At 42.5% G+C, this 22,009-nt stretch overlaps 2 protein-coding genes and 1 pseudogene across 2 annotated transcripts; 1 reads left to right on the forward strand and 2 right to left on the reverse strand.

Annotated features, from left to right (window-relative positions):
• Positions 1–888: 888 nt before the first annotated feature.
• On the forward strand, positions 889–4,372 carry LOC135522922 (proteasome activator complex subunit 1-like). Its single transcript, XM_064949628.1, has 11 exons — positions 889–1,098; positions 1,853–1,885; positions 1,990–2,052; positions 2,175–2,276; positions 2,549–2,606; positions 2,811–2,908; positions 3,053–3,121; positions 3,219–3,286; positions 3,398–3,452; positions 3,539–3,625; positions 4,054–4,372. The coding sequence occupies exons 1-11, from the start codon at positions 1,060–1,062 to the stop codon at positions 4,132–4,134; spliced, it is 753 nt and encodes a 250-aa protein (XP_064805700.1). The 5' UTR covers positions 889–1,059; the 3' UTR covers positions 4,135–4,372.
• LOC135522921 (fat storage-inducing transmembrane protein 1-like) lies at positions 4,268–7,449 on the reverse strand. The gene is made up of 2 exons (XM_064949627.1): positions 7,022–7,449; positions 4,268–5,368 (listed from the first exon to the last, which is right to left on the reverse strand). The coding sequence occupies exons 1-2, from the start codon at positions 7,261–7,263 to the stop codon at positions 4,663–4,665; spliced, it is 948 nt and encodes a 315-aa protein (XP_064805699.1). The 5' UTR covers positions 7,264–7,449; the 3' UTR covers positions 4,268–4,662.
• Positions 7,450–9,397: 1,948 nt separating this feature from the next.
• On the reverse strand, positions 9,398–21,260 carry LOC135521683 (DDB1- and CUL4-associated factor 11-like; annotated as a pseudogene).
• Between the last annotated feature and the right edge of the window lie 749 nt (positions 21,261–22,009).

The raw sequence follows: 22,009 nt of genomic DNA on the forward strand, positions 1-22,009 counted from the left end.
TTAGGGGTTCCATATATGAAGCAAGTTATAGAACCCTTTTTGTTTATATAAGGACAGCATTTTTTCTATAATATGCCATGTAATTTTTTTGTTTAGTTTGTTTGTCAAGATTCAACAGTTGGTCAAAATTACTATACTGTAACATAAAAGATCAATAATAGGATTGACTTGCCCTCAAAAAGTAATAATACCACTCAGAGAAGCCTTCGACCCTTCAAGGCTTTTTCAAGCTTTCTGAGCAGAGAGCAACTTTTAATCTGTAGAAAGACTTGTAATTGTTCTGCGTAGGGCAGCAATTAGGCTACTTGAATTAGTTTGTTTCAGGTGATGGAAACTTTAAGTGAGAAAGCCCCTATGACCAAGACTGGCCCAGCTTGCACACTGTAGTCTTTGTAATCATGGTTTCTTTGCTAATTGAGTGCCAACTTCATGTCATGTGCAGTTGCACACTGGGAGCTACAGTTTAGTATTCTGTCTTCTGAGTTATTATGCTATCCATGGTTATTATGAATTCAAACAAAATTGGAAATCAGAAAGCATTCTGGATAAAAAATATATATATATCAGATTTTCATTGATGAGACCTACTTAGTCATATGACATCAGACAAACATAAACTGACCATGAGCATACCACTCAAAATGGCAGAAGCAGCATTACCATCTATAGGACACACTCAGAACTGCAGTTATACATTAATGCTTCAAAATTCACAAAAAGTGACGTTAGCTGATGAAGATTATCTCATAGAACAAAACCTGTGTTTATTCCGTACCCATCATTGAGCTACACTGTGGTACGCTACGGTCCCATAATCAAACTACAAATCCCATGATGCTCTAGCTTGATCTTCTAAACAGGAAATTACGTCTCCGTGAGAAGGGTTCAGTTACTTTCATTTTCACTTTTTGAGCTGACTAACGGGTGACTGATTTCAGCGTTGTGCACTATCAGACATTTAGGAAAATCCGCGCATTCTGTGAACTATTTATTTGCTTTCTATTTTTGTTTTGCAAAAGGTCATTTTTGCATATCAAGTAAATAAATTCCCATCGCAAAATGACTTCCATAGACATTCGCCCGGAGTCGAAGAAACAGGTAAATTTGTCCATTTATTTTCGAATTTTGTCTAACGTTATATAATCATTTGACTATAGCCTATCAATATAACTTGTGTCAGATAACTCAGCAGCCCTGTTAATCTTCAAGTCGTTTTGACATTTAGACCAACAATAGGGACATGTGAGTTCACATCACACCCTAGTCTCATAGACTAGACGTAACATAGTACACGTAAATCTTGGGACGATGAAATGACTATTATATGTTACGTGTGAGTGAGTGAGCGCGCGCATACGTACGTACGATGTTTGGTATGGTTAGATAAGACCGGTTACTTAAGGCAAAGGGTGGACATATAACGCAAAAATCTAGCAACCCAAAGGTTGCATGTTTGAATCTCATCACGGACAAATGTTTCATTTTAGCAACTTATATTTTGCTACTTCACAACTACTTAGCATGTTAGCTAACCCTTTAACCTAACCTTAACCCCTAGCCTAGCTAAAGTTAGACACCCAGTCACCTAGCTACTGTTAGCCACAATAAACTGTAATTCCTAACATATCATAGGAAATGGATGATGGACATCCACAAATGAATACATACCATACGAAGCGTAACATTTTCACTCTGATTGTCGTGTCCAAATTTAAATTCACTGTGTTGCATCAGGTGAACCTGACCCACAGTCCAGGTGAAAGTAACTGTCCAAACATTAGAGACATTGAGAGTTGGGTTTTCTGCTGTGAATTCTAAACCTTTTTTTCTTTGTTTGGTTTCAATTTCCTAGGTTGATGATTTCTGCACTCAGCTCACTAAAGAGGTAGGCCCTTATTGGTGCAGGTCTACTTGAATAATAACCAAATGACCACATTTGAGATGTTAAAACGATAACTGTGTCCAACATTGGTAACTGGTGTATTACAGGCAGAGACCCTGGTCACATCATTCTTCCCTCAGAAGATTGCAGAGATGGAAATGCTGTTGAAGGTGAGGCTGTGGAAAAACACAAGTGCACCTTTCAATCTCAGTCCAAATACCTTGATGCAAAGCTATTGTACATAAGAATGCAAATATAATCTATATTTTTGTTTATGTGAAATGGTCCCCAGACATCCTTAAGCACTGATGGCCTGGCAGCTCTGAAGGCCCCTCTGGACATCCCAATACCAGACCCGGCTAAAGAAGAGGCTAAGCAAAAGAAGAAAGAGGAGGTACAGACTTTTCACCCAATTCAGCGGTCTATCACGATTAACCCCTTGGATTAAATCAAATCAAAATCAAATCAAATGTATTTATATAGCCCTTCGTACATCAGCTGATATCTCAAAGTGCTGTACAGAAACCCAGCCTAAAACCACAAACAGCAAGCAATGCAGGTGTAGAAGCACATTGGAATCACTCCCAAGTCGTATCGACCATGCATACACACATGAAGGAACCATGCAAAATCCGTCGCCCGCCCCTCTTCTCACTTGTTTTGCAGAAAGAGGCAAAGGAAGGGAAGAAAGACAAGGACAGCGAGAAAGAAGATGAAGACGCAGGTAGTTAAGAAGACACAATAGCACCGATTTACAACTGCGGGTTAGCTGTCAAATTGCCCGATTGCACAGATCTAGGATCAGCTCACTCTTACCACTAATCCTAACTTTAACCATTAGAGAGGACACACAAATAGAAACTTAGACCAGTGCGTTTGTGTAACTTCATCCTACTCCTTGAGTTTTCTCACAGTGTTTCTCCCTAAGGGCCTCCCTGTGGTCCGATCCCCTGCAACGAGAGAGTGGAAAGTCTTCTAAAGGAGATCAAGCCTCAGATCCAGCTACTGAAGGAGAAACTGAACACAGTCAGTCAGCCCTTTGTCCCTCTGTTAGTCTCTGTGTAGGCCAAACTGTTCTTTTACATCTCAAATTCACTAGCACATCTTTTCCTAAATAGGTGAGAAGTGTCTAGAGAAATACATAAATACTATGATCTCTTACTCTGGCAGGTGTCAATGTGGGTGCAACTTCAGATTCCCAAAATTGAAGATGGGAACAACTTTGGGGTGGCTGTACAGGTCAGACTTTCTGATCTTAATAAAATGATAATTGTCATATCAGCCATACCTTGATAATACTGTTGGTAGGTCCTACGCTCATAATGTTGTTCCACAGGAAAAAGTGTTTGAATTGTTGACCAACACTCGCACAAAGATTGAAGAATTCCAGACACAGATCTCAAAGTAAGAGACCTTAACCAAAAGATTACTGTTTACACTCATATCTAATTCGTTATGTAGTTGTTGTGTTAATGTGACTAACAAACACCTTCATTATCTGTGATGTGTTATCAGGTACTACAGTGAGAGAGGGGATGCTGTTGCCAAGGCCTCAAAACAACCTCATGTGGTTAGTATTCAGGTGTGTGTGTGTGTGTGTGTGATCACTTTCATTTGTGTGTGTGTGTTGACCATATTTTGTGTAACTACCTCCAGGGAGACTACAGGCAGTTGGTGCATGAGCTGGACCAGTATCAGTACTTTGAGCTTCGCATCGTGGTTCTGGAGATCCGCAACACCTATGTAAGCTCCCTCATGTATCATACCTCTCTGTCCGTCATTAGATGTGCTCAGCACCCCCATAATTTAACCTCCCAGTTAAACTTTCCCAGTGTGAAGTATTTACCTGGACTTCTAGAGTTGTGAATGGAAACCACACCCTGTTATCAAGCGAACAAATTGAGTTTATAATTACCAATGCCTCTCCTGCTCCTCACATTGTACTTACCTACCTGTCTTCCTCTGTTTGATGCCCTTGTTGGAAAAAAGGGTCATTGTAGGTGATGATGATGAATTTGTATGTTTGATGGGTCTATCGCGGTGCATTTTCTTGACGTAAAGCAAATATCTGTGTGAAACAGACAATAAATAAAAATCTATTTCATCCAATCTAATGATGAAAGGCTTTCAGTGATGTAATTACCCTGCTATTTCTGTCACCCATTCACCAGGCCTTGCTGTTTGACATCATCAACAAGAACTATGACAAGATCAAGAAGCCCAGAGGGGACTGCAAGGCCCTCATCTACTGATCAACTGACTTGTGAACATCCACTGAAGACCACAATATAGCGACACACTCTTACTCACCCATTCACATGTTATGATACTAATTGTGTAACATGTTAAAATGCTTGTTGCGCAACTGAATACCTTCAGACACAGTGGATTTAAAAACATTTTCATTTTCATAACAAACAAAAAAACTGCTGTATTACACAATCAATGTATTCAGATTTCAAAATTAAAGTAGTGATAACTGGCATAACATCAAGTGAGTATTTTTTTATTTTTAATGCTTCGTGGTGAGATTTGAAAGTATTTCAATATTTTGCTTATGAAAGCTTGACTTTCTCAATTCTGTGGTAATGTACATAAATAATCTTCCTGTTATTATCCAATTCGATGTTCTTGATGTTAGGAGTTATCACATTGACTATAAAGCAAATGGAAATGTTACTTTTAGTTTTTATAAAATATCAAGCAGAGCCCTTTTTGCTGTGTAGTCATAGCTATTCTTATTTTGATCCGGGGAGCAAATAATATTTTAGCCAAAGACATCAATGCTTTAGCCACACGTCATGAACACCCCTTTCACTGTACGGCTCTCTCTGAGTTGTGATGAGAAGTCCCTCTCCAGGCCACCCAGGACAGCACCAGCTGGGCTGCAGGCGATACCAACCCTGATACAGCCCCCTCCAGCCCAAACACCCTAGAGCTCCCCCCAGAAGCTGGGAGGGGAACTGTGGGAAATAAGCCAGCAGACAGAGCAGCAGAAACAGCCACAGACCCAGTAGGGAGACACAGAGTAGGAAGAGCAGGCGCAGCGGGGGCCCAGAGGGCCCTCCCAGGGCTAGGTAGGGCCCCAACACTGCAGTCTCCTCGGCCAGGAGCAGGCAGCAGAGGCAGAGGAGAAGAGTGTCCTCCGAGACCTCCCAGCCCTGCCACAGCATGCCCGCTTTCAGGCAGGAGGCCTTGCACTCGCCCTCATGGAGCAGGAGTAAGGACTGCCCTGGAACACTGGCTCCCTGGCCAAGGTTCAGGCCCCCAACCAGGGTAGCAGGCATGGGCTCGTAGCAGCTGCCTGCCATGTTCTCCAGCAGAGTCAGGAGACTGCGAGAGCCCCACCACAGTGCTCCCACAGTGGCTATCCGTGAGAGATGGCGAACGGAGAGAGAGAGGGATCGACGGATGGAGAAGGAGAAGACGAAGACGAAGGAGCTTGTGAAAACACAGGTCCAGGCCCAGCCCGATCGTAGGAACATCCTGAAAGAGAATCCAAAGCAGAGGTATCCAGTATAAATGTATGGCTAAATAGCTCAGGACCAGGGGTGGATTGGCTATCTGGCAATTCTGGCAAATGCCAGATGGCTGGAGCTGGTCGAAATTGACACAAAAAATATTTTTATATGGAAAATGTGCCCATGGGCCATTTTTTTGTTTTGTATTTGTATATTTTTGAGCACATTTTCTCTGTTTTACTAATCTATGATGAGCCTTTGGTTGCTCAGTGGGAAATGGCCGGCCCCCCTACCAAGATAATCTGACCCGGTTTTCTCAACTCACATTCAAAGAATCATCTAAAACCATGATTTAGTCATACAGTAAAGTGCAATATCCTGATGATTCCTCTAATGAAAGTGTCTGCTCTGTGCCTGTGTTCTCGCTGGTGCCTGCTTCTATGATGAGCAGGTCCCCCCCCCCCCTCCCCCATGATCTCAACAGAAACATTTGTTATGATCATTTAAAATTTCAAAATGCAATTGCGGGAAAAACACACAGCTTTAGAAGCTTCATCCCTTTGTCCCTGACGAAGAAAGTAGGGTCTCAGATTTCTGTAGTTCTCTTTTTTTTCTTCTCAACTCTCATTATTGATCTCAATAGCAACTATTTTACAACCAAGATATTTGATTTGGCTTTGAGATATGGAGCGTCACGCATGCGAGGGCTCATGGGTAATAGCCCACAACTGGACAGTACAGTTACTGTTGGATGAATACATATGACGACTCGCAGCTGGTATTATACTCAGAGTTAGCGATCTAGTTAATTTGCTTCGAGTTTCCATTTTTGTCGGGTGTTGAACCCCAAATGAATTTGCATATGATATTAGTTAGTGTACATAAAGATGTATGTAATTCAACTCTATTGAACAAAACAAAAAAAATTGAATCTATAGTCTTAACGGTCAACCCAAAATTCACAATGGTCACTGGATTAGGTTAGTGACTGCACATCAAAATATCTCTAATCATGCATTCCTGCATGGACATGCTCGATGAAATGCCTTAGTACTCTATTATACTTCTTAATGAATGACTTCATGATGAATTGGGACAGACCAAGTCATGGACTGGTGCAACCAACTGTAAAAGTTCAGTGACACCAGGAGAACATTTTAGTCTGGAGCCCTGTAATAGTAATGAACACTTAGGGTATGTATTGATTCAGGGGAACACATATGACAAGCACTAATTTGCATTGTAAACTGGGTGGTTCGAGCCCTGAATGCTGATTGGCTGACAGCCGTGGTATATCAGTGTATGGCAAAACATTTATTTTTACTTGTCTAATTACGTTGGTAACCAGTTTATAACAGCAATAAGGCACCTTAGGGTTTGTGCTATATGGCCAATATACCGCGGTGCACACAGTGATGTGCCAGGGCCAAGTTCTTGTACCAGTCCGTGCCTGCTTGGGACAGAGCTAGATGGTATGGCCATTGAAAGAATATTATGTGTGAAAACATAAGCAACACATTCATTATCACAGAACAACAACAACAGAGCTTTGAAAGAATGGAATTTGTATCTATTCTCTCCAATATTATATATCATGCTAATGCCCATTTAATCCACATGAATAGTGGCTTTCCTTAATACTGATGGGTGTTGTCCAAAAAAAAAAAAAAGACCTCACCTGTAGAGGTAGTGGTTCCTGTTTGCAAAGATGCTGTACTTGGACACCCACAGACTCAGGGCTGGTCCAAACAGAACCACGCCCGACAACAGGAGGTGAAAATGGTGTCTGAATACGGCGCTGCCAAGCAGTCCAGCCCAAAGGTCTGTAACAACCACCAGAACAGAGTTTAGGACCATCATGGCAAGCTTCACCGGTCGGCTTTGGTCCTTAGCCATTCGTGTAGTTTCTATCCTTGTCATTTTCTATTAGTTCTGTTCGTTTTGTTTTTAATCTTTGGATCCATTGCTTTTATGCCAACTTTCTTAAGAGTCACATCTTTTCGATTCTTATGTTATCGTCTTCTTCCTATGGGCAGAGAGTATGCTCTGTCGTCAAGTGTTGACTGTACTTGTATCTGTCCAGTGCTGTACACTCCTACCTACCCTGTGTTCATTTATCTCTCTGGCTGTCAGAGCACATGGTTTATACCCATTCCTTCCTTCCTACCCCCCCCCCCCCCAGTCACTACATTTTGAAAAAAGCCTGACTCCTTTTTTGGCAAAGTCCTCTCCACTAGGCCCTCCATTCGCAGGCTCAGCTGTTGATGCCAAAGTATATTTCAGTCCATCCCAGTTGTCTGTGTTTGTCACTAGCAACACTTGCCTCACAGAGCGTTTTCTGAGGCCCATTCCACCACTTAACATCCCTTTACATGCTGCTCCATGTATCCTACCACTTAGCATCTGCCTGTCTTCATTCCGATATGAGCCCCTGAGGGTTTCTCACACAGATAGACATACTAATGGCCCTGGAGGCTAGTCCCCAGACAGACAGCTCCCATTCTCTATCTGGGCTATTTGCTCACTCGCTCTCAGAGGGTGCCAAGGAAACCGACTAATTTTAGAGCACTATCAGCATTCCTGCCATTACAATACCCCCCCCCCCCCCCCGGAACTCTGCTGTGGCTTTATGGCAGCTAATTGTCTGTTAGTTGTGGGGCGGGGGGGGGGGGGGGGGGGGGGGGGCAACCCACTAATTTCAAGCTGTTGATTGGTTTCAATTTTGAGTTTTTTCTCCCTCTTGCTTCCTATTGCTCAAGCAGCAACTTTTATAGAAAACCCATCTGTAAAGCCCATTACTGCAGAGGTTCGACAGGTCGTCACAGTCAATATTGAGCAATCATAACTTTTGCAGATATCTGGCAATTCCCTTCGTTGGATTTCTGATGACTGTATTTGCTGGGTTGTATGCACACAAAAAAAGTTTTATTGTAAAACAATTTGTAGAGATTTTATCAAGGTTGATGTTCCAAGCACAATCACACACCCAAACCCGTTACTGTGTCTTAAAGCCCAGAACACACCCAAACCCGTTACTGTGTCTTAAAGCCCAGAACACACCCAAACCCTTTACTGTGTCTTAAAGCCCAGAACACACCCAAACCCTTTACTGTGTCTTAAAGCCCAGAACACACCCAAACACTTTACTGTGTCTTAAAGCCCAGAACACACCCAAACCCTTTACTGTGTCTTAAAGCCCAGAACACACCCAAACCCTTTACTGTGTCTTATAGCCCAGAACACACCCAAACCCTTTACTGTGTCTTAAAGCCCAGAACACACCCAAACCCTTTACTGTGTCTTATAGCCCAGAACACACCCAAACCCTTTACTGTGTCTTAAAGCCCAGAACACATCACTTAGATCTTCGATTGGAATTGTTTACATTGGACTACAACATTCACTGAGTGTACAAAACATCCTAATATTGGAGTTGCACCCCCCCCCCTGTGCCTTCAGAACAGATTCAATTTATCAGGGAATGGGACTCTACAAGGTGTTAAAAGCATTGCAAAGGGATGCTGGCCCATGTTGACTACAATGCTTCCCACAGTTGGGTCAAGTTGGCTGGATGTCTTTTGGGTGGCGGACCATTCTTGATACACACAGGAAACTGTTGACCGTGGGAACAACCCAGCGACGTTGCACCCAAACCGGTGTACCTGGCACCTACCACCATACCCTGTTCAAAAGGCACGTTTGTCTTGCCCATTCACCCTTTGAATGGCACACATACACAATCCATGTCGCAATGGTCTCAAGGCTTGAATTATTATTATTTATTTTAAATCCTTCTTTAACCTGTCTCCTCCCCTTCATCTACACGGATTGAATTGGATTTAACAAGTGACATCAATAAGGGATCATAGTTTTAACCTGGATTCACCTGCTCAGTCTCATGGAAAGCGCAGGTGTTCCTAATGTTTTGTACACTGTCTTCTTACCTCTGGACATTAATACCATTACAACATACCTTATACTGAATTATCATCATTCTGTGATTTATGACATTGTTTTAGTCTACATATGCATTATTTGGGGTCTGCTTTTTACTCTAAGCAACCAAACACAATGTGGGCATGAGGCTTGTTGGGGGCTCTTGGAGCAAGTGCTTAGTGAGCTTCAATAAGTTCTGCATAAACGGCTCCAGGTCAAACTTCATAGAGTCTTTCGTCTCCTTCATCCTATTCTTACTGTACACTGGGGTGCATCAGAAGAGACAACTCCCCTTAAATGTCATTGTTTTATAACACAAGATAGTGTGGCTCCATCTGCACTGTGGCTGGAGGGATGTCTGTCTGCGTAGGAGTAAGGCCCCTGAAAGAAGACAATGCCTCAACTGTATCCCTTCTCTGCTGATTGGTGAATACAGGGGTAATAATGGCTTCTGCACCAAACACACAGAGGTAAGAATTTACATGATATGTATTGTTATCTAGCATTGAATCAATGCAATTTCACAGCTCACTCTGAGCTTGTTCTCCTCCCTCTGTTGCGGTCCTGCCTCTCCCCATAGTGAAGTCACTGACTGACACACTTATGACATCACTTCCTTTTCCTCGCTTGTTTCCACCCCTCCCAGTACCTCTCATCTCATCCAGCGGGTGGGTTTGCCTGTGCTCCCAAACACACACACTGCTCCATCCCACTGTGAAGAGAGAAAGAGAGAGATGTCAGTATGTCCTTTGACAGGAAGGATGAGTGAACTTAAAAGCACATTGGTTTAAAAAGAATAGTATTCTAAATGGTCTATGGAGACTTTTCATATTCCGGCGGTGAACTCCGACAGTGTATGACTGTGTGTGCAGAACACCGTGACCCCTGTAGGTCATCACTGAGGTGTCGCCTGCCAGCTTGTGTCTCTCCTGGGCTGGGAGGACAGACGGACAAACAGACAGCAGGCAGACGACAGGTCAGTCGACACAACCAGCTATTGTACAGTCAAGTACAGCTGAACAACAAATGGAGGGGTAGTAGGAGATGAATGATTAAACATACTGTATACCCATGTCATCAATACTTAGGCGGCAGGGTAGCCTAGTGGTTAGAGCGTTGGACTAGTAACCGGAACTGACAAGGTACAAATCTGTCGTTCTGCCCCTGAACAGGCAGTTAACCCACTGTTCCTAGGCCGTCATTGAAAATAAGAATTTGTTCTTAACTGACTTGCCTGGTAAAATAAAGGTAAAATAAAAAAATAAAATAAAAATATATGAGATTTTCTGAGAGCAATCTAGAGTAGATTACAGTCGGATTGGACTGTGTTTCTGGCCCACTTGCTAATCTAAATGTGATCTCGACTAGGACCCAGTACAGATGTACAACAACCTCATGGCCTCCCCAGCACCATTCTGGGCAACCTGCTGCCAACGGTACTCCCAGTCCTGCTGGACGATGTTCAGCAGCGAGGCCACCAGGCCCTCCATTGGGGAGAACTTCCTCATGTCCCACAGCTTGATGGACTGGTCCTTTTGAGTTACTGATCTGATAACGTAGCCCAGTGGTTAGAGCGGTGGACTAGAAACCGAAAGGTTGCGAGTTCAAATCCCCGAGGCAGTTAACTCACTGTTCAGAGGCCGTCATTGAAAATAAGAATTTGTTCTTAACTGACTTGCCTCGTTAAATAAAGGTAAAATATTTAAAAAAACGTGCTTCGCCCTGCAAGCTGAAGAGAGGACGTTTATAATGAACCTGTATCTTCCCTCCAGGGATGAGGAGTCAACAGGCACACAGAGAAGGTTTATACCTTAATGTGCACAGTGTCAGGATGAAGTGGTTAGAGTTTTAGACCCTGTCCAAATACTAAAAAATGCATCCTTCCTCACTATCGAAGCGCTTGCTGATTGGTGAAACGGCACTGCATAGCTTTCACCTGTCCAGTTATATCAGAACAGTGCATTTATGTATAAACAGTAAATTGTCCCATGTATGCGTTTAGGCTTTGATATCGATGTTTACATACACAGTAAGAGAATGTAAGAGAGTGATTGCACATGCTGGACGCATACACACGGTAGTGGTTCTCCTCTATTACCTTGCTGTGGATGAAGGTGATACAGTCTCTGTGTCCAGACAGCTGGCCCACGGGCTTGGGTCTGTCCTCCCGCAGCGTCAGTCTGTCCCACACCTTGCAGAGCGTGTCGTCGCTGCCTGAGACCAGCAGCTGGGACAAGCTGTCGGCAAACGCCACTGTGTTCACATCGTGGTCGTGAGCTTTGATCTGAGGAGACAGAAGGTGCGGGGGGAGGGGGGGAACAGATGGCAGAGGTCAACAACACGGTGATGTGGGTCATGACAAAGGGTCCCAAGAGAACAGGATTGCTCTGTATCGTCACGTAAAACCAGAGGTGGTGGTGTGAAGCTTTATAGTGGGGAGACAGAGGGTGACCAGGTTGTGACTGAATACTTGCAATGCCAATGTCCATAGGCGGGCAGACACACACTTTAAGAGTTCTCTTATTCTGTTCCCGATCAATGACATAGAAGCAGCCATCATTAGCTAGGCTATAAAACGCAACAAACTATTTTATTTTCAAATGTCTCGGAAAATGTCAAATTGGGATGAAATATATTGGGTGCACTCACTCTCCAATGACCCCTTTCCCTCTGGAGGCAACCAGAGAGAAGACACAGAACCTATTCTTATCTGGGCTAAGAGGGAAGAACAGAACATTAACCAGCCTCAGCCAGAGAGAAGACACAGAACCTATTCTTATCTGGGCTAAGAGGGAAGAACAGAACATTAACCAGCCTCAGCCAGAGAGAAGACACAGAACCTATTCTTATCTGGGCTAAGTGGGAAGAACAGAACATTAACCAGCCTCAGCCAGAGAGAAGACACAGAACCTATTCTTATCTGGGCTAAGAGGGAAGAACAGAACATTAACCAGCCTCAGCCAGAGAGAAGATTTAACATCCAGTGGAACAAATTGGTGAATTCACCTTCTGACATCCAGTGGAACAGCCACTTTACAATAGAGATGGGTCGACCCCAGGTGGTGAGAGTAGCTAACAGGTTAGAGTGGCAGTGTGGTGACAACCTCTCCCTCAACATCAGAAGGACCAAGGAGCTGATTGTGGACAAGATCCGACAATGGAGAAAAAAAAAGAAGAAGATTTGAACGGTCATCCAACTCAGGAATCTCAGGCCTCTTTCTAGATCTCCGACTGAAGATCACTGAAGTTATGATTAGACCAGGTATTTTGCGAAGTTCCCAGTTTTATTGAGGTGGCAATAAGTCTAAGAGCTTTGCACACCTGGATTGTACAAAATGTGCACATTACTATTTTATAAATTCCTTCATGCTCTGTCAAGTTAGTTGTTGATTTTCAAGTCTTGCCATAGATTTTTTTCACTCTGTCATTTAGGTTAATATTGTGCAGTAACTACAATGCTGTTGATCCATGCTCAGTTCTCCTTCACAGCCATTAAACTCTGTACCTGTTTAAAAAAGTCACCATTGGCTTCATGATGAAATCCCTGAGTGGTTTCCTTCCTCTCTGGCAACTGATTTACGAAGGACGCCTGTATCTGTGTAGTGACTGGGTGTATTGATACACCTTCCAAAGTGTAATTAATAACTTCACCATGCTCAAAGGGATATTCAATGTTTGCTTTTTTTAAATTGTTATTGCCCAACTACCTATAGGTGCACATCTTTGTGAGGCATTGGAAAACCTCCCTGATCTTTGTGGTTGAAATTCACTGCTCGACCTTACAGATAATTGTATGTGTGGGGTACAGAGACAATAGCCCACTATTACTGCACGCAGAGTAAGTCCATGCAACTTATTAGGCACATTTTTACTCCTGAATTTATTTAGGCTTGGCATAACAAAAGGGATTGAATACTTACTGACTCAATACATTATGGGGTATTGTGTGTAATCCAATAACCAGGTTTCCAGACAACCTTTTATACACGCGCAAAGTACATGTCTGATAAATATATAGTCATGACAGGCCTGATTGAAAGAGAAAATGTTTCGGTAAACTTTCTAAACGTAGACAAAACAAGCCAGACAACGTGGGATCTTTTGATGTCTGTTAAATTAATTCTCCGAGAAATTTGTGGAAAGACTTATGCGCAAATATTGATACAATAACCATCATATCGAAGTACACTTGTCACACGATGACACGCGTGGTCGTCCCACTCCGACTCTGGGAAATCAAGCGGTTTATTAGGCTACAGGTTAAATATATTCTGATGAACTTCACAGGGTGGTGAAAGAGCACGGCGATGAGCTTGATGCTCCTTTCCAACGAATATTGAGGGTCTTATTCTGGTGACATGATGATCAATGCTTGACAAATCTAAAATATGCTTGCTCTTATCCATTATAAATCTCATCACGTAGACTAGCCTACCCACAGTGTAGCTGTTATATAGAGAGCGCATGCCGAGACCAAAGTAGGCACATTTGCTATTGACAGTTCGTGACAAAACTAAAATCGGTAGTTAAAAATGCAAAGGAAACACATTGAACAATTCATTTTTATTTGTTACATGAAAACGTAAGTGGAAAAAGTACATTGTGTGCATCATCACGTACTGGTTTTTATCCGCAACAAGTCAGTTTGGTGGAATTAATATATTTGAATATTTGCATGAAAATTGGTTGGAAACTTGAGCTATGTACACAAAATCTCAATTTTTATCCGTTTTAAAATTCAGGCTGTAACAACAAAATGTGGAAAAAGATCAAGCGGAGTGAACACTTTATGAAGGCACTGTATATTATGATTAATTATGATTAAGTATTTATATATTCCTGCTACAAGTCACTTTTCGGCTCCGTTTTACATGTATATACTGCCCAGAAACAACCTTTAACACTCATCATAGTTCTTGTGTGGTTTTTATTCGTACTTCAAATGTTTTATTCTATTTCCTCCTCCTACGCTGTATCCTGTGCACATGACAAATAAACATTAAAAACTCGGCGCCTCCTCTCGTCTGAGTTAGCGAGGGAAGAACAGAACATTAACCAGCTTACACTGAGAGACAACGCCAACTACGAAACATCTACAACCCATGGAAAGAATAGGCCTAAAATGAAGCTGGGATATGTGTTACTTTTTGAACAACTTGACCCAAATTCACACAGACAAGTGGGTTATAAAAGCAAGTCTAAGAAGCTGTAGATCTGTTCTATGTTCGTTATTTCTACGCTCCCCTTAAATTTTGTTTTGTCTTTTGTACACCAGCTTCAAAACAGCTGAAAATACAATGTTTTTAGTTCCAAAAATATATTTCACAGCGTTGAAGATGGTACAATGATTCTGTACACTTCACTTGCTTGTTTTGTCACAAACTGAAATTAGTTGGCCTATCAGAATTTTAGCAACCAGGAAATGGTGGATCGATTTCTGCATAGTGCACCTTTTAAAAGTTTGAATCCTTACTTGAGGGAAAATCTGTGTAAGTCTCACTTTGACATCAATTCATAAGTAAAAGTTTGAGACACACACACACACACACACACACATTTTTAGTTTGCCTAAAAAGCAGTAATTAAATGGGAACTCACATGACCTGAGGTACTCAGCTATCCACGTGATTGATGTTCTGGACGATGAATGTATCTAATTTAAAACGTTTCCTGTTGCTCCATCAGTGGCAAACAAAACCAGCAATAGATGGCTGAGATGACTAGCTCTAAAGTGATGAATCCTTGTGAATCAAAAGGATTGCAGGTAGAATGGTTCATTTCCTCATTGGTTAAGCTATAAGTACTATGTGGAGAAACACAAACTTGAGGTCCAGGTCGGTGTGGGTTTCACTGTCTCCATCTACACTGCAGACATAAACAAGAGGGATATACAAGAGGGCACACGTCACTACTAACTACACAATGAAAATCCTAACAAGAAACCCAAGAGAGATTCTGAGCCTATATTCTGGTGAACATTGTGACGGAAATCGAGTGGATTTTGAAATCCCTCCTTTCAAAATTAGCAAGAGTTTAGCTTTTAATTTATTTATCAAAGCTCCTCTGATTGACTGGTTAAAATAACTGTCCAGTGAAAAGCTCCTATTCTGTTAACTCTGTTAATACCCAAATAATGGTATTGACGCGTCCTATATTCGTATGTGGCCAGGACATTCATTGGAAAATGTTTTTTTGAAATAAAGAATACCCCACCACAAATTTTCATTTTAAACCAACCTGTTCAAAAACACTCTTTTTCTTGCATAAATATTTGTGACCACACCACTCAAATACAGAAAAGCTGTTTTTTTAACATACTTAAAATAGTTTTCCTTACAAAAAAAAAAAATGCTAGTTAACCCATAAATAATTATAGGCCATATTTCATAGAAATGTAGAAACACTGGACCATTACTTTAGCTCTGTCATCCAACCTCCATATCTTCAAATTAAGTTATAATCCTACACATTAGTTCATCTGTGCTAAAGTCAAGGTGACAATTATTTATTTATTTTAAATAGCAGCCCCCACCAGTGTGTGTTGTGAGACCAGCTGGAATAGAGCATCTTGTGGGAGTCGGGGTGACTGCTTCAGTTTAAAGCTCCCCCTACTGGTGTCATACAGACAGAAGTTCTGGTCTAAGAAAGACAAGGAGGGGATGCATGTGTTAGGAACCAGAAGTCACTACTAATAAAACAATAAAAAGTGACATTGTTTTAATGTGAATTTGGCCATGTAAACACAGCGATGTCGTTAAGAACTAAAAAAAGAATTTCAAAAGTTTTCCCATTCCACTGTAATGGTTGTGTTCTTTGCTTGTTCTACTCTCACGGACCTCCATCAGTCAGCATGTGGGTTCGAGTGCCCACTGAGTCTCACAATTCCATTGCGCTCTGTTGCTCTTCACTCAGACATTTGCATTTATGATGGATTCGAGTTCGGAGATGTTGAGTCTGACGAATATCAAGTATGTCACCTTGAAGTTGTATGACCACAACCTCTTGTGAGAAGCCAGATGAAGGAAGGTTGGGTGTCAGAGGGAGGGCTAGCTCAGTACGTCCACACAGGTCCAGGTCAATAAGAGTGTAACTGGTTAGACCACCTGTGGTCCAGACCGAGCATGCAGATACCCAGGGCTCTGGCCCAAATCAGGTCCATTCACATTATGATTTGCATTGTCAGCCCCTTTTTCAGAATGGCCCTGATTTGTATTATATTGATGAGCACATTTTCTTGGGGTGAATCCATTGTTTTAATTCCACAGAAGAGATTTACTTTGGTTATTTCTCAATGTTGGAGAGGTCCCATCTGGGGTGCCATTATCTATGTAATGGTTTTGACTTGAGGTTATTGTTTATAGGGGTGCCAGGTAGGTTGTGCCTACCAGAGAAAACATTGGTTTCTCCTTTTAGTTTGGGAGGGAATGAGTCCCATCTGGTCCGTCAAGTCTACACCAATACAAAGGACTCGTGTTTAAAAATAAATTAAAAATAAATCACTATGAAAATAACCTTTCATAAACCCCTAAGACATTTTAAATAATGTTAAAACCTATTTTGTGTTGGTTATATTACCCAAATAAATGAGCACACACACACACACAACAAACAAAAAAAAAGACGATGAGCTCTGGTTCCTCAAGGAAAGGTCCCGTACCTCGGGCCTGAAAGAGTCCAGTCCGGTAAAGGAGTTGAACAGTGAACCCAAATGACCTTGTCCTTTCATCAAGTGATGCGTAATCCCGGTCTCATTAAAACAATCAGATTGCAATCAAACTCTTTCACTATAGAGTGTCACATCTCTGTGGTCTTCACTACAACTGAACACATCAATCACGGTATACATCACACCAAAACAAATGAAATGTCGTATGCAAAAAGTAGTAGTAAATCAGACAGACAATCCGATCCTCCAACAGATCTCCAGCGGAGGAAAGGCCCTGAAGAAACAGCAGAAACCAACATAGATCAGTAGTCCAACAATAGATATACAGTGCCTTGCGAAAGTATTCGGCCCCCTTGAACTTTGCGACCTTTTACCACATTTCAGGCTTCAAACACAAAGATATAAAACTGTATTGTTTTGTGAAGAATCAACAACAAGTGGGACACAATCATGAAGTGGAACGACATTTATTGGATATTTCAAACTTTTTTAACAAATCAAAAACTGAAAAATTGGGCGTGCAAAATTATTCAGCCCCTTTACTTTCAGTGCAGCAAACTCTCTCCAGAAGTTCAGTGAGGATCTCTGAATGATCCAATGTTGACCTAAATGACTAATGATGATAAATACAATCCACCTGTGTGTAATCAAGTCTCCGTATAAATGCACCTGCACTGTGATAGTCTCAGAGGTCCACGCATGTGTGGATATACTCACTGTGAGCAAATGCACTCTCCGTGAGAAAAACTGGAGCCTTGACACCGGCCTTGTTCCCTCAGAGAACATTTTTTTTTTTAAGAATTACCCTCTTGACCTGAGAAACAACTTTGTAAGAAACTACTGTGACAAAGTGAGACCAACATGAAATTGCTCCCCCTCACCTCCGTCAGCACGCACGTGAAGCTTTGCCTGGCTTTCAGGCTGGATGAGGCCGTGGCCACGAGGGTCTGAGTCCGGATTTCACTCTGATCCAACTCCTGAGTGTCGGGCTGGGAATCCACTGGCAAGACACAAGCCACAGCAGCAGTCAGCCAGAGACCAGTGGGGCAGACAAGACACAGCAGCAGTCAGCCAGAGACCATGGGGGCAGACAAGACACAGCAGCAGTCAGCCAGAGACCAGGGGGGCAGACAAGACACAGCAGCAGTCAGCCAGAGACCAGCGGGGCAGACAAGAGACAGCAGCAGTCAGCCAGAGACCAGTGGGGCAGACAAGACACAGCAGCAGTCAGCCAGAGACCAGCAGGGCAGACAAGAGACAGCAGCAGTCAGCCAGAGACCAGCGGGGGAGACGAGACAGCAGCAGTCAGCCAGAGACCAGCAGGGCAGACAAGACACAGCAGCAGTCAGCCAGAGACCAGTGGGGCAGACAAGAGACAGCAGCAGTCAGCCAGAGACCAGCAGGGCAGACAAGACACAGCAGCAGTCAGCCAGAGACCAGCGGGGCAGACAAGAGACAGCAGCAGTCAGCCAGAGACCAGTGGGGCAGACAAGAGACAGCAGCAGTCAGCCAGAGACCATGGGGGCAGACAAGAGACAGCAGCAGTCAGCCAGAGACCAGCGGGGGAGACAAGTGTAGGTATAAACAACACTTGTGAAAGGAACATGCCATTATGTTCAGTCTTAAGAGACTTGTTATTGTGTATTTAACAGAGTTGTCTAGTAAGTGCATTGAAATATGTATGAAGAGCACTATATAAAATAATCACGTTTTTTGGGGGTCGTTTTTCCTTTCATTGCTTGCGCTCACAGTAAAAACAGCAGGATGTCTGTAATTAGTGCACACTACAGCAATGACACCCAGTTTGGTTTACCAAGAGGGTTGCAGCGGACTCCCGGGCGCCCCTGCCAGGCATCGTCATGTCAGAGTCCGAGAACGACTGGCCGAGCTGCGGACGTGTTGCACCATTCACATGGATCAGCCTCACCTTCCCCCTTCAGGTGCACACAGAGACGGGGAGAGGGTTGGGAAAACACTGTGCTCAGTGACATGAACTAGGGCAACATATGTAGAACCCAAGATGAGCAATCACTCCATTCAGCATTAGGGGCGTATAATAATTATTTTATGCATGTACTACAGACAGCTATAAAAAATAAAATAAAAATCGGTCCAATAATACAGGACTAGTAAAGGCACAGTTATTCTTTTATATACACAGGACTAGTCAAGTTGACACACTTACTCAATCCAGGGGTTTTATTTTTTACGTTGTAGAATAACAGGGAAGACATCCAAACTAGTAACCATTAAATAAATCAAAATATTTTATATTTGAGATTCTTCAAAATAGACACCTTTTGCCTTGACAGCTTTGCACACTTGGTATTCTCTCAACCAGCTTCGTGAGATAGTCACCTGGAATGCTTTTCCAACTGTCTTGAAGGAGTTCTCATGTACACTAGTTTTTTTTCTTCTGATTTTTTTCAGGGACCTCTGCATCCCTATTTCCCACAGCTAGAGTATGGTGTTGAGTAGGTTTTGACTTGGAGTAGAACACTTCTCATGTGCTAGGTCTACTCTTTAGCTAGACTTATTTTTTAAATTAAGTAGGCAAGTCAATTAAGAACAAATTATTATTTACAATGACTGCCTACCCTGGACGACACTGGGCCAATTGTGCACCGCCCTATGGGACTCCCAATCACAGCCGGATGTGATACAGTGCCTCTTGCACTGAGATACAGTGCCTTAAACCACTGCACCATTCGGGAGACTGGTCTCCCAGTCCCAGCTCCAATTTACCTCCACAATAGGTAAGTCAGCACATCAATATAATCGTGTTCCTCCTCAGTTAATAACTACATGTCACCCTGCTGCCACTACCGCTGTTACTGCTGCTCTGATTGGATTCTGCTTGAGAACCGTCGGGGTTGACGCTGGAGCCCCGACCGCCGGATATCCCAGAACTAGACAGAGCCCATAGACCGTGAGCTTGTCAGGGAAGTCAAGTATGTTGTCTATGAGAAGTGAATAATGATAAGAGTCAGATAAATGTGTTTGCCGTGTGAGAGATTAACAGACTACTACCAAAATACTTAGCTAGGATAATTTATGACAAAACAAGAAGCACAATCAACTTGCTCTAACCTTAGTTACATATCACTTGCTGACCATCGCATGTATTGTCTGACTAGATCTATGGACTAACGTTACCTATCTAACCAGCTAGCCTAGTTTAAATACCATACACTTAAACGTGCTTGACAGTTCTTTGGTGCTGTAGATTAAGTGTAATAATTTGCCAATTATGTTGTCACGAGTCAGTTTATGAAAACGGTTGGTTATATGGAGCCGTTCTTCTCTGCCGATGTTTTCAAGCTATTACCAGACCAAAGTAACTAAACGTCAGCTATGCACCATGTTACAATACTGGAACACCTGTGTGTGTCTTTCACTGTGCCATCAAGCAAGGAGCTTTTGTATGGAGGTCAATGAGAGTGTCGAATTTGGTCAACAAAAAAATGAAAGATTTGTATTTGATCGAATATACGTTTCGTAATAAGTAGGATACGTGACGTCCCGGCAACTTTGAGAAGAAAAAACACTTTATATCAGAGTTGTCTAGATATGGCTATGCATATTCATGGAATCCGGCTAGTAGCATTGCATCTCCAAAAATGTTTATAACTAACCCATTGTTCTGTCCGCGGCATCTCAATTCCATTTCAATTTAATAAGAGCTTTATTGGCATGGGAAACATATGCCAATGCAAGTGAATTAGATAAACTAAAATGAACAGTAAACATTAGTCACAGAAGCTCCAAAATAATAAATACATTTTAAATGTCATATTATGTATATAGTATTGTAACAATGTGCGATCGCCATTGAATCCAGGCGGTTGACGTCAACAACTCTCATCGAATATTCAAACAAAGATTACAATAATGAGATGTATCCACCAATCCAAAGAAAGGATAGGCGTGAGCTAGAGATCCCGCCATGCCGTTTTGACGACAACGACTCCCATTGTGAGCGGACTCGGAGACGTATCTTGTTAGTATATACCACAGATAGATGAGAACATATTTGTTCATAAACCTCAGTGGCCTGTGCACTTCTGCTGTCACATGACCCACTGAAATTGGGCCAGTGGATGTTGAAACGTGGATGTGTAGACCTTATCAAATTCAAGTCATGTCAATAAAACTCTATATATGGCTAGCATTCTCGACAGGAAAACCCTGAAATTAGGACATCCATAAAACCGCAAGGATAGCAACAAATTACAAGGATTTTCTTTAAAATTGTATTATGATCCTCATTAGTAGACACCAATGGCGACAGCAAGTTACTGGTGTCCAGACACATAACGGCAGTGGCGACGCGTCATTCAGGCAGAGCACCACATGTTTTTTTTGTTGTTGCCCATTTTGCATGTTACTTTGGCAGTGTTTCAGCCGAACTCAGTGCTTTCTGTGGTGGTGGAGCAGCCAGTGGAAATTACGGAGCGTAGGGGTTGGTAATGTTCTCTATTTGCGCCGTGATTGGCTCAGTGTTCTGTCTCTCAAATGGACACTACAATCGCCACAAAATTTACAAGAAGAGCAAAACAATTCAAGCCACTTGGGTGCTGCCTTATACTTACATTAGACGTGCCCATCCTAGAAGGCTCAAGGTCATTGACCACAGATAAAATGTATCACATATCTACCATAGCTGTGATTGGACTGATCATGTCAACATCACACTTTCAAAATGTTAGCTAGCAAGTTAGACAAGAAGTCATCATCATGCAATCTACTGGCAAATCCTTTTCAATCCATGTCCTATGGCTCCCGAGTGGTGCAGCAGTCTAAGCCACTGTATCTCAGTGCTCGACGCGTCACTACAGACACCCTGGTTCGATTTGAGCTGTATCACAACCGGCCATGATTGGGAGTCCCATAGGGCGGCACACGATTGGCCCAGTGTTGTCCGGGTTTGGCCGGTGTAGGCCGTCGTTGTAAATAAGAATTTGTTCTTAACTGACTTGCCTAGTTATATAAAGGATAAATATGAAGATAAATGATTGATAAAACATATCGGTGCTCATCGGCCATTGAACATAAACATTATAC

The sequence above is a fragment of the Oncorhynchus masou genome, chromosome 30, assembly GCF_036934945.1.
Source record: "Oncorhynchus masou masou isolate Uvic2021 chromosome 30, UVic_Omas_1.1, whole genome shotgun sequence".
Classification (NCBI taxonomy): Eukaryota; Metazoa; Chordata; class Actinopteri; order Salmoniformes; family Salmonidae; genus Oncorhynchus; species Oncorhynchus masou.